The 13,963-nt window shown below is 38.1% G+C and overlaps 1 protein-coding gene across 1 annotated transcript in view; it reads left to right on the top strand.

Annotated features, from left to right (window-relative positions):
• The window catches only part of GUCY1A2 (guanylate cyclase 1 soluble subunit alpha 2), a gene marked incomplete at its 5' end in the record, with an annotated part of 306,525 nt that overhangs the window by 206,902 nt on the left and 85,660 nt on the right, over positions 1-13,963 (top strand). Inside the window, one exon of the mRNA XM_080643198.1 lies at positions 4,028-4,513. Within this exon, the coding sequence (XP_080499324.1) occupies positions 4,028-4,513 (486 nt within the window). The remainder of the gene's footprint in view (positions 1-4,027; positions 4,514-13,963) is intronic.

Below are 13,963 nucleotides of genomic sequence, written 5' to 3'. Positions count from 1 at the left end.
TGTGTGTGTGTGATTTCTCTCTGCTTCTTTTTTATAAGTATATTTATGGAGAGGATCAGATGGTGTTATAATTTTTGTTTCAATCACCACATATGATTTAGACACCTCATGAGGAGGACAATCTATTATGTCTACCTGTATTTCTAGTATTTCTGTTCTTTTTTCTTTCCTGATGTTCTAAGTTTCTTTTCCTTATTTTCTTTCTGTTTAAAAATCTTTCTTCAGCATTCTTCTGTTCTCCATAGTTTTAGATGAGAAATCTACTATCACTCAGATTAGTGCTCCCTATCCTATATAATAAAAGGCTAATATGCAAATCGACCAAATGGTGGAACTACTGGTCACTATGATGCTCACTGACCATCAGGAGGCAGATGCTCAATGCAAGAGCTGCCCCCTGGTGGTCAGTGTGCTCCCACAGGAGAAGCGCCACTCAACCAGAAGCTGGGCTCACAGCTGGTGAGTGCAGCAGCAGTGGCGGGAGCCTCTCTCACCTCCGCAGCAGTGCTGAGGACCTCTCGGGGGATGTCTGCCTGTCAGCTTAGGCCCGCTCTCGTCTAAGCCAGCAGACAGACATCCCCCAAGGGGTCCCAGATTGTGCGAGGGTGCAGGCCGGGCTGAGGGACCCTCCCACCCCAGTGCACAAATGTCATGCACCAGGCCTCTAGTAAGTAATATGCCATTTCTCTCTGGCTGCCTTGAAAATATTTTCTTTGAATTTAAATTTTGGAAGTTTAATTATTTTGTGACTTGAAGTGAATTTCTTTGAGTTTACCCTATTTGAGGTTCATATAGCTTATTGAATCTATGTGTTTATATCTTTCATCAAATGTGAGCTATTTGCAGCCATTATTTCTTCAAATGCTTTTTCAACCCTACTCTTTCTTCTCTCCTTCTGAGACTCCTATGCTATAAATGGTAGTTCTTTTTGTTACTGTCCTGCAGTTTATTGTCTGTCCATTTAGATTGAGTAAATTGTATTGAACTATCCTCAAATTCACTGTGTCATCTCTATTTTTGAGACTACCCAGTAGGTTTTCTTTTGTAGTTGTATTTTTCAGTTTTACAAGTTCAATTTGGTTACTTTAATATCTTCTTACTTTCTGATTTTCTCATTTTTCATTATTTTCAAAAGAATTTGTAATTGCTTGTCAAAACATTTTATGATAGCTTCTTTAAAATTCTTGACACATAATTTCAATATTAGATTCATTTCAGTATTGGCATCAATTGATTGCCTTCTCTTATTGAAGATATAATTTTCCTGAGTCTTTTTTATGGTGTTTGTTTTTCTATTATATCCTGGATATTTTGGCTATTATGTTAAATGACACTAGATCCTATTTAAATTTTTTATTTTAACAGACAACCACACTGTTTAGGTTTGGCACACAGGTCCTGTCCTACTTTTGTAGGCTGTAGTTGCAATGACAGTGTAATTTTCAGAGCGTATATGGTGCTATTTTCATCTTGGTTTATTTCATGTTCTGGGGCTCCTTGTTAATGCTGCTTCAGGGAGCAGATCAAGCTCCTTGAGATAACACTTATTTATTACATATAGCAAATGCCATCTAAAATTATTTATGCATATACTCATATACTAATTCCATACTAACTAACAAAAAAGCAGAAAGGACCATTTGTGATGGGAAATGTGGAGGTTGATACATAGGAAGAAAAGTGAAGGGAAAGAAAAAGGAAGAACTAAAGGGGAAAACCAGTGATGAGAGAGACTTAATGAAGTGAGAATGCTGAAAAAAAGTGTAAGTCCAAAGAACAAAGGGGAGAAGGAAGGAGAAAGCAAGATGGAGAAAAAAGTGATTAGAAGAAAATATGAGGAAGGAAGGGGCAACGGAGCCTAATAGAAGTCTAAATCTTTGAACATCAGAGGTTTGCTTTTACCTTAATTCTTAATAAAATATTAATATACAGATATTTTACTATAAAGTTGTATATTATGTATATCTTTCTTATTATGTCTTTAATATCCCAACATTGGGAAATTATATGTAATTAATAGCACCTCCTCCCTCCAAAAGCAAATCAGGCATATATAAAACAATCTGGAAATACTTTTCAGAACAATTATTTTCTTTGTATTCAAACCATAGTGTGCAGTCTTTTGAAAATTCGCCTTGAATTGAAAGTGTCCTGTTTATACTATTCTCTGTGCTGTATAGATTTGGCTCCTTCCCACCCCCATATTCTGCTATCTTTGAAAACAGAACTTAATTTAATCTTTTTATGGTTATCATCCAGAGCTGTACTAGTAAACAGAGAACAATAAATACTTCAATGAATAAAGGGGAGTACTATGTATAAAACAATGAAACACCAAACACTAGAAGAAACTGCGTAAGACAAAGTGAACATTTTATCCCATAGAAATTATAACATCAAGCAAGAATTCCATTTTATTTCCTTATATAGATTAGGTCTTGGTGATTGGTACAGGGGGAACAAAGTAAATCATAGTTGCAGACTTTGAAATCTAGATCTCTATAGTTTTACCCCATATGTCTTCTTTGCCTCTTGTTTCATCAACTAGCCCAGTGGTCGGCAAACTGCGGCTCGCGAGCCACATGTGGCTCTTTGGCCCCTTGAGTGTGGCTCTTCCACAAAATACCACGGCCTGGGCGAGTCTATTTTGAAGAAGTGGTGTTAGAAGAAGTTTAAGTTAAAAAAACTTGGCTCTCAAAAGAAATTTCAATCGTTGTACTGTTGATATTTGGCTCTGTTGACTAATGAGTTTGCCGACCACTGAACTAGCCTAAATACTTTATGCTATGAAAAAAAATTTTTATTGAGTATATTCATGGTAGTGGAAAATGACGTGGGTATAACTGATAAACACTCTTGGTTGGTCAACTCAGGCTGTTCTTCCCAGGTAACTGCAACCACCTTCCTGTCCAGGTGTTCTGAGATACCTTATTTTAGCCCAAGCAGCTATATGTAGATAGCCAGATTGTAAGTCCATATTCCTTTCCTATGGTGCTTATTCCCTCTAAGTGGGCACCAAGCTAAGATGGCATAAGCCTGTGTTCACTAAGTTTTCCATTAAGCATCAACTCCCCAAATTCATCAAAAAGCACAGGAAGAAGGGGTAGATTTAAATTACTAGATCTTCAGATACGTTATATTAAATGAATTTCTTTAGTTCTGTCTTGATTTAGGAGGTTTATTTTTAGCTTATATTGAACATGCTGGTTGAATTAATATCTGCAGTTACTTTCTAATAATGTTAGCTTAGTTATATCTAGTTTAAATTTTTGTTTTTAAGACTAAATGAGCCCTGACCGGTTTGGCTCAGTGGATAGAGCGTCGGCCTGCGGACTGAAGGGTCCCGGGTTCGATTCCGGTTAAGGGCATGTACCTGGATTGCAGGCACATCCCCAGTGGGAGGTGTGCAGGAGGCAGCTGATCGATGTTTCTCTCTCATCGATGTTTCTAACTATCTATTCTCTCCCTTTCCTCTCTGTAAGAAATCAATAAAATATTAAAAAAAAGACTAAATGAATTGTCCATTAATATAGTTAATGCAAAGACTACTATATATTCAAAGGACTATAGCTGGTGGAAACATGACTTACATAAGGCCAAAGAATTATTTTGATTTATTTTAATCTCCTGTAATTATTCTCTGAGTGTTATTTTAATAACAATTAAATGTAGTTATTCTTTATTATTAAGAAGATTGAAAGGTTTTGAACTGGCTCCTGAACCAGTTTCATTGGGTTTAATTTCATTTTGAATGACAATGTTTTCTTATTTCATTTCTCCTTGACCTCAGATTTTATTTTATCATTGTCTTTAAAACGTGGCCAAGTACAAGACAATAACAAATGTTTTGATTCAGAACCATAAATTTTACACAGGCTGTAAATATTATATAAATTTGCTTGAATGAATGCAGAAAGTCAGTATGGCTAATAAAGCATTTCTTGCTTTTGCTCTTCACATAATAATTGCATTTTTGTGAATCTGCTATGTGAAAAACACTTATTAAAATTCCATGTTAATTTTGCAGGTGATGGAAGTCAAAGGACAAATGATACATGTCCCAGAATCAAATTCCATTTTATTTTTGGGCTCTCCATGTGTGGACAAGTTGGATGAACTCATGGGCCGGGGACTGCATCTCTCAGACATCCCCATCCATGATGCCACCCGAGATGTCATTTTGGTTGGTGAGCAGGCTAAGGCCCAAGATGGCTTGAAGAAGAGGATGGATAAATTAAAGGCAACTTTAGAAAGAACTCACCAGGCCCTGGAAGAAGAGAAAAAGAAAACAGTGGATCTTCTATACTCTATTTTTCCTGGTGATGTAGCCCAGCAACTGTGGCAAGGGCAGCAAGTGCAGGCCAGAAAGTTTGATGATGTCACCATGCTCTTTTCGGACATTGTTGGCTTCACGGCCATCTGCGCTCAGTGCACCCCCATGCAAGTGATCAGCATGCTGAATGAACTCTACACCAGATTCGATCACCAGTGTGGATTTTTGGATATTTATAAGGTAAAGGGGTTTGATTATTTATATAAAAATACTTTTTAATAAGAAATTATGATCTTAATTCAATTGTAAGGATATACACTGAGTGGCCAGATTATTATGATCTCTGAATGCATAATAATCTGGCCACTCAGTGTATATCTTATATAATAAAAGGCTAATATGCAAATTGTCCCTTCGATCAGGAGTTCGAACAGCAGGCAGGCTGGCCAATCGCCCATGTCCCCTCCCCCTGGCCAGGCTAGCTGGGCCCCACCCATGCATGAATTCATGCACCGGGCCTCTAATATATATGTGTGTGTGTGTGTATATATATATATACACACATACTGAGTGGCCAGATTATTATGTGTTCAGAGATCATAATAACCTGGCCACTTAGTGTACTTTTCTTTTTGTACTTAAACTTGATAATAAATGATTGGTATCTCTGATTTAAACATCTGTGTATAGGATACAGGTATTTCTGCTCTATTAGTAAACTTCTATTATGAGTCAATTTGCAGTATACTATAGATAACTGTGAATCATGGTATTGCTCAGTAAGGAAAAATTCTGTAGAGCTAATCCTTTACATTCACTATTTAAAAAAATTAAACTTGCTGAATACTAGACAGCGTTTACCTACACAATGTCTTTCTTGGAGAATGGGAATCCAATGTAAAGTAAGAACTTTATGTTGACAGTTAAAAAGAAGCAATAAGCTATGCTAAAATATACATTGCATTATCAGTTAAACCATGGTTAATCAATATTTTGCATTGCATTGTCAATTGAGATCCCTCTAATTCTGAAAAACACACGTAAATATTTTAGTTATTGCCCGAATGACCAATGGCTTTTAGTGGAAGAGAAGAAAAATAGTGGAAGAGCTTTGAAAATGAGTACTAATCACCATTGGGGCATCTGCTTTGATGAACTTCTTTATTATTATTACAATCATAGCAATATTTTGTGAGATTCAGCCCCTGATCTACCTAATACTATCTTGGTATAGGATAAAGCAAAACATGGCTTTATTATGTGAGATAGAAAGTACGTTTAGTATATACAAAGAGCAGTAAACTGTAGGTTTTTATTTTCCTCTTTACTAATCCATCTAGATAGCTATTTCTTTTTATAGTAAGTTCTGCAAATAAGCATATTTGGAAAAAAACCTATCTGTTTGCATTGCTTTCATTAAAGCATATCTCCTTCAGAGAAAGATGTTCTCTAGCCATTATCCTATATAATAAAAGGGTAATATGCAAATTGTTCCCCTCAACCGGGAGTTCAACCAGAGTTCAACCAGGGGGTGGGGGCAGCCCACCAACCACCCCGGGATCCTCCCCCCGGCAAGCCTGGCCCCATCGGCCCCGAACAGGTCAAGCTGGCCGGACCCCATCCATGCATGAATTTGTGCACCAGGCCTCTAGTGTATAATATATAGCCAATGCTAACTCTTTTAGTGAGTCTCTTTTGAGGGGTAAATATTCATGTGAAGTGTATATGAGGGATTTGTTTTGTTATACAGAATAAGAGTACTTACAAGTTATTTTTAACTTTCTTATAATTTATTGGTATAGAGTTTATGGTAGTGGTAGCCAAATGTCTGATTTGACACCAGAGACTCTGCGATGAGTGTGTCATGTCATTCCCAGCCATGTGTAGAAGATGAGCAGGTCAGCCTGATTCTGCCAGCACTTTTCTTCCTCCAGCCTCAGGCACTAGTGCACTAATCTCTGTAGCCACCAGTCTCCTCCCTCTGCACCACTGACTTGCTGTGTTAGCTTCCTCCAGCTGAAGTCATCATATGTTATTTTGGTCCCAATTTCATACAACTAAATGAGAGTGATAAAACAGGTAAATAGATTCTCCTTTGGAAAAACATGGGAATCCCTGATCTAAATATAAGTATCAGTTAGGTTTTGATCTTGACATGGGATGTCTTCTGAGGGTAACAATTTTCAAGTTTTAAGAATATATATATTTTAAATATATTTTTATTGATTTTCAGACAGTAAGGGAGAGTGAGAGATAGAAACATCAATGATGAGAGAGAACCATTGATTGGCTGCCTCCCACATGCCCCCTCCTGGGGATCGAGCCCATAACCCAGGCATGTGCCCTTGACCGAAAATGAATCTGGGACCCTTCAGTCTGCAGGCAGATGCTCTATCCACTGAGCCAAACCAGCTAGAGCTAAGAATATTTTTAATTAGATTTTTTTAGACATCAAATATCTCTTCTTTGGAGATAAGCTAGAATACCTTCTAGAAAAAGGAAATTTATGGGAACATCCTGTATGAGCCTCAAATTTTCCCATATGTTACTAGAGGCCCGATGCATGAAGATTTGTGCAAGAATGGGCCTTCCTTCCCCTGGCTGCCCACACCGCCTTCGCTTCCGCCAGCACTGCCTTCACTCCGGCCGGAACCACCTTTTCGCTCCAGCCTGGAGCCGCCTTTCCACCTTCCCACACTGCCCAGAGGCCTGGAGCAGCTGGGGCGGTGCGGAACGCCTGCGCAAGCATCCCGCCCTGGGCGCTCGGTGCCTGTGTATGCAAATTAACCTGCCATCTTATTTGGGTTAATTTGCATACACACTCCTGATTGGCTGGTGGGCGTCACGAAGGTATGGTTAATTTGCATCTTACTCTTTTATTAGTGTAGATTAAATCATGGGCAGTTCCATATAGTGATAAATAATTATCAGCAAGTGTTAACTTACATAATGGATCTGCTGTTCTCTGATACTCAAGATTGTGCTTTCTATCTGTCATATATGTATATATTGAAAAAGAAACTAAATAATTCTGTTTAACAAATTCTCTTAAACAGAACTTGCTTATGAAATTTTAGCAATAAATCATAAATACGATTCTACAGTCAGGTGTGTTTAATATATTTTTGAAGCTAGTATGTACATGTATCTTGGACAAGATGTATAGGGCAGCTTTGATGTTTGCTCAGGGTTATGGGGATTGAGTTTAGGGACCCAGACAAGGAAACACTAGATTATGTGCCAAAGCCAGAGCAATGATGGTATGGTCAGAGAGAGAAAGACAAAACAAGAAAAGAGAGAGAGAGAGGAAATTATTTTGGTATAGGATAAAACAAAACATATTATGAGAACCATATGAGGAGAAATGTAAATTAGAAATCGTGCATCTGACTTGCCTAATTTTAAATTTCTAATCATCATAATCATTTGAAGTAATTTTCTAGGAAACTTAAACAGTGCTACTTCCATGAACTATCTGCTAAAGTTTTAATTATTATTGGAAAAAACTCTCAAAGGCAATAGAATATTTTAAGGACCATAAATATGCTGATTTTATAAAATGAAATAGAGTTTTGTAGAATTTTTGTAAAATAATCATATCACAGAGAAAAAGGACAATATAGCCCAGTTTTGTTTTATGTTAGAAAAGTTAAAAAGTTAAAAATCTGAATGCCAAGAAAAAAGAGCCAGAGACAGTGCCCCGCAGGGGCATTCAGAGTCTGCTGTGCACAGTGACCCCAATTTCAGAATTTGTGGTTATGCCTTTCTTGATCATCTTATTTTCCATGTTTCCTATCACTAGGGAGATGATGCACTGATGAATTATAATTCTAGTAGAATTCGGCTAAATTAAGCTATAATAAAAAATTTCTGCTAAAATAATCAAAACCTTCTATAAAGCAGGAGATTTAGGAAGAAGCTATAGACTTTACTGTATATATTTCCAGTGTTGAGAAAATTAAAGTCTTTACAATGCTTGGCTACTAAGCTGTTACAGGTGTATGAATAGTAAATAAAAGCTAGATAACCTGAAGGAAGCATGGATTATAATTTTGATCCTCTTATAACTAGAAAAATATTTAGTAAAAAGTCAACATAAATAGTACAATATGTAATATTTTGCTTCTCAGGTTTTATAGGGTATGGAGAATAAACAAGATAAAGAACTAGTAACTCTAACTTTTAATATCAATATATATAAAAGCCTAAGCGACCGTCCAACCATTCTACCATTATCCTGATAGCTATGACCCACAATGACCACCAGGGGGCAGACACTTTGACCAGTAGAGGAGGGAGCCCAATTCCTAGTGGAATTGGCTGTGGGTTAAGTTGCTGCTGGGGCACTGTTGGCCCTAAATCTGCTTCCCCGCACCCTAGACCCAGAAAGGAGAGAGCCCGATTCTGGCGTGTGTCACCCAAGAACTGCCCTCTCATAATCCAGGACCCCTTGGGGGATGTCGGAGAGCTGGTTTTGGTCTGATCCCCACAGGCCAGGCTGAGGGACCCCACTGGTGCACGAATCTGTGCACCGAGCCTCTGGTATTATGATAATTGTATTGGCTATTGAAGCAACTTAATGTGGGTTTTGCCTGGATGTACATGTTTGCCTCTGGAGAGCCCTTTAGTTAGAAATAAGGGAGAGGAAAGGAGAAGGATCAGTGATTTTTCATTCTCCTCTCTTTCCATTCAGCCAAGGCCATGGTATCCCAGAGCTACCTTAAATACACTCCTTAGAGTTCTCATCTTTTCACCTTTACCCACTGTTTTTACTTTTCTCTAGTTCTATTACCTATGAAGCCCCAATTCCAAATCAGCACCTATATTTAGTAGTAAATGTCCATCTTAGCTGCCATCATTGTTTCTCAGGGAGTTATATCTGGACAAACTAGAATATGTATTATGTGATCATTTTGTCTTTTTGTATGTACATAACTATAGGCTCCCTAGTGCTTATTAGAAAGAATAAAGTGTGCTCTCATTTAATGTCCCACGACTAATATGTGGAGTTGTTACATTACCTTCATTTTCAGATAGAGAAACTAAGTTCTAGAAAGGTTAAATAATCTAATTCATAGAGCTGATAAGCACTAGCCAGTATTATTCAGTGGTTAGAGTGTCGGCCTATGCATCGAAGGATTGAGGGTTTGATTCTGGCCCCGGTCAGGGTGTATGCAGGAGATAACCAATAAGCGTGTCTTTCTCACTTTGATGTTGTTTTTTTCTTTCTCTCTCTCCCTCTCCCTCTCTTCCACTCTCTCTCTAAAAAAGAAAATGAATAAAATAAATGGGAAAAATATACTTGGTGAGGATGAACATATATATGTATATATATGTTTTTGATCAGAATTTGAACTGAAGCTTGTCTGATTCTAGAGCCTACAGTATTTCCACAAGTCTAGGCTGTGGTCTAGACAAAGATGAAATACTAAAAGCAAAAAATAGAACCTGTTTCAGGACTAGGTTACATGATCAATAACTACAGTTATATTGTCGAGTGATAAGAAAAGCTCTAAGACCACCTTACCCAAAGCCACTCCCTTCCTTTCCAGTAGCAAGTAGTTCAGAGTTTCGAGAAGCTGCATCTTAAAAGTTGGGCATTCTCCCATCTGCCATCCTCCCTGTGTGTCAGAAACCAGCCAGCATCTTCTCCCTCACGGAGAAATAGCATATCAAGAAGGGGACAGAGGGATCAACGATCTGGAGTGCAGGCAATAGGGATATAAGTTTAAAATAATGAATCTTTTTTTAAAAATCATCTTTCCCAGGCGACTCTGAAAAATGGCAGTAATAAAATACTTTCTTCTGTTGGGGTAGGGGGGCATCCCCTCATCAAAACCCAAACTGGGTTTGGATATGTTGGTGGAGTTAAACATCGAGTATCGTTTTCAGGCTTGGGTTGGGGAGAAGGAGTAAAACAAGATGGAACAACCAGGAAATGCCAGCAGCAGAATTCAGTTAGATCAAGGAATCTGATGTAAAAGATCTAAAAAGCAACAACATAAAGTTCATACTGGCAAGGGAATGCAAGTATTCTAAGTCCAGGCAGGAAAGCTAAGTCCAGCAGAGTAGGAAGGGGCGGAAATCCAGGCTCAGTTAGTTAGGAGACACAAGACCTTGGGGCTGGGCACAAGGGGCCTGGCAATGGAAACCAGGCAGTGTGTCCTGGGAGAGTAAGAAGATGGCATCAGGACACGTGGTGACACAAAACCAGAGGCTTTTCCCTGGCCAGGAGCAGACGAAGAGTCAGAGAGGACCCCCTCTCTAGAGCCAAAGGGGAACCAACTTCGGCAACTTCATTGAAAGACAGAAATGTCCTTTGAGACCTTAAATGCCCAATCAGGAACTACACCCACAGAGATGCTAGAGTTAGCAGGTTATTTCTATCCATTCTTGAAAATGGATAAAATATATTGGGGACACTCGTGGCATTAATACAATTTGGAAATTGCTAGATACCTTGAGCTCTGATAATCTTCAAAGACCAATGGAAATCCTCTGTTGACTTTATAAGCGCCAAACCTCCATAGATACAATAGCAATAAAAAGGGCTCGTAAAGACATTAAGATCATGTATGTTTCATTTAATTGATATGTGTAGGTTGTTCTGCTTTAGTCTCTCTTTAGTCTATTAACTATAGATTCCTATTAACTGTAACTCTTTGGCTACTTTGTTGGGGGAAAAAGTCTGTGCATTCTAAAAATAAACACAGACTGCAGAAGTAAACAGGATAGATATCCATGATAGAAAGGTTTATGTAGAAGGTGATCAGTATTCACTTTTCAGTGGGCATGTTCATATTCCAGGGCAGCGGACAGCCAGGCGAGCCCTTGGGATTTATATGTCTTGGTGCCGATCCCCAAGGCTTTGCACCGATGCGCTAGCAGTTTGTAAATTGGAGAAGGAGCTATGTCAGGTTTGAATCCCCATCTTAAACCTCCTTGGTAAGGGCTGAAAGCAGACGTTGCTCACATCAAGTTACAAGGCTGTGGAACTCTGCCTCAGGAATTTTGATGTGTCTTCCCATTTGACAGTCTGGAGCTCCTGCAGCGGCTGCTCCCTGCACCTTCAGCCAGGCTTCAGAAAATGAAGCAGAATCTCAGGGATATCGCTCCAGTGTGACCTGGATTTTGCCGGGGGGTAGGGGGAGGGGTGAAGTGCGTTCTTTTCCCCTTATTTTGTTTTATGGTAAAAAGCCTTTTAAGTACTTAGGTTATTCTTGGCATTTTATAAATATATATATATAACATGTTACTCCATTTCCCAGCACTAAATGCCAGGTCCATTTAGTAAAGAATGAATGTTTCATTCTCTGCTCCCCCCCTCCCCAAGATTTACGTATTTTCTGCTTTTGAAATGAAAAGCTACTAAAGATTTATATTAGTTCTTTTTAGTGGATTCCATCAACATCAATGCCATTTACTTTTGCTGTTCTTTTATTGGAAATGAAGTAACAGTATCTTCCTAGTAAGTCTAGAAAAGAGGAATGTCTGAAGTAAAAAAAAACAACACACCATTCTATTCACTCAATCAGTAAACATTTTTGAGTCACTCACTTAATAACAGGGCATGAGTCCCATAGAAGCCTATACAATGCTATGGAAATTAGTATGTATTTTTAGCACACTTTTAATGAGCAGAAAAGAACTAATTTATATGCTTTAGAAGGTAGGGTGAAAGTCACAGATAAGCATTCTGTTCTGATATCTTTTCTACTAGTGGGATTATATTGTCAAATTTTAGAATGCCCTAAAAATTACCTGACAAAGGTTTTGCTTCATTTATATGTTTGCCTTTGGCAAGCACTTAGGCTGGAGATAAGGGGCAAACAAGGGGAAGGCTGGATGAATCCCTTATCCTGTTGCTCTCAATCCGTTCAGCTAGAGCTGCTGAATCCCAGCGCTGGCTTCAGTACACTACCTGGAGTTTTCATCTTTCCACCTTTAAGCATTTAACCTCTCTGCTTCAGTTTTGCCATCTGTAAATAGACTAATTTTTATCTACCGCATAGTTATAGTTTTTGAGCTTTTAAATGAAACTTATGTAAAATGCTTATTACGATATTATATCCATGGCAGTAAATGTAAATGTTAGCTATTATTCTTCAAATAGATGTTTCTGGGTATGTGTGGTGTTTGTGTTTCGTATGCATATGCTTGTGTGTGCATGTGTTTGTGTGTACATAAAGATTGTGTAGCTCATGCTTTTTACATAAAGATAAAATCCCTATTTGCTTGAGTTAATCCTTTCAGGTTATTAGAACTACATCGTATGCCAGAGGAAGACTTAAGGAAGGGTAGGGAGAGAGGTAAGAGTAGGGGGAGAGACATAGATCCCTGAAATACAGTATTTGTATGATCTTTACTGGGTCCTCATGGACCTTATTTCTTGAAGATGGGTCCACAGTTCATCTGCGTGGCTTAGTTTTACCTAAATAACCTGAGCTACAATATGAAGTTCATGAAGACAAAAGTGTTGCTTTAAGTCACATCGACTTGTGCCATGTCTTGACCAACACTATGAAACTGAACCTAAAATGTTTATCTTTTTATATTCTAATATGACATCCAGGATTTTTTTTTTCATATTCAGAGAACATTTCCTTTTACTCTTGTTGCAAATTCTGAAACAGTTAAAAGGCTAAAATAATTTGGATTGCCAAGCAGAAATCAAAATTGATAAAAAGTGTCTTGCTGGATTTATCAAAGTGTTTTGGGGTTGTTGTTTATATCCCTGTTGATTTTTAATTTTCTAAAGAGTTGGCGGTTGCTAAGATATTGATGTTTTTGATTTGTATAATACCAAGTGTTATGGACTGAATGTGTGTGTCCTCAAAAATTTTAATTATTGAAGCTTATCTCCCAGTGTGATGGTGTTTGGAGGTGAAGCCCTTGGAGGGTAAATAGGTTCCGGTGAGATTATAAGGAAGGAGGCATCATGATGGCATCCGTATCCTTAGAAGAAAAGTGAGAGATCAAAATTCTCTCTGCCATGTGAGGACACAGGTGCCACCTGCAAGCCAGGAAGGGGCCCTCACCAGTGAATGGAGCCAAGCTGGCTTGTACCTTGATCTAGGATTTCCAAGCTTCCAAAATTGTCAGAAAGAAATTTCTGTTTTTAAGCCACTGGTCTATGGTATTTTGTTATATCAGCCTGTGTGCAATCAGACACCAGGGAAATGTGTATTAGTTCTGAAAACAGTCTGGAAATTTATGATGCACGTCTCTAGCAAGTTTTCTTAGTATATTAGGTCCATGCTGCTCGAATTTCCGATGTCTATGAGGGTGAATTTTACACCGTGATGCCTTATGTAGTTTATGTCATTACAGAATGTCTAACTTTTGTGGGTCCATAAACTGTAAAGAAGTTCTGAGCTAAGCTGTTTGTCAGTAACACCTTTTCCAGAATAGTGTGACAAACTAGCTTTTATTTGTGTTCATTTTGCAAGTTTTACCACATAGTTAATTATTTCAATATGTTTATTTTAAAAATCCACTTAAAATACCAACTTTTATTCATAAAGAATTATTGTCATTAAGTAACAATTTATTTTACCCTGAGGTCATTTAGCAGAGGATTTCTGGCATGCCTCAGAATGGGAATTTGTCAGTTATGTTTCCATCAGGGTTTATCATGCCTGACTATTGTTTGAGTTTACGAAAATAGAAATTGATCTAGAGGAGAGACTT

The sequence above is a fragment of the Plecotus auritus genome, assembly GCF_963455305.1.
Source record: "Plecotus auritus genome assembly, chromosome: 9".
Taxonomy (NCBI): domain Eukaryota; kingdom Metazoa; phylum Chordata; class Mammalia; order Chiroptera; family Vespertilionidae; genus Plecotus; species Plecotus auritus.
Note: the sequence above shows the minus strand (reverse complement) of the source record. Positions and strands in the feature narration are given on the sequence as shown.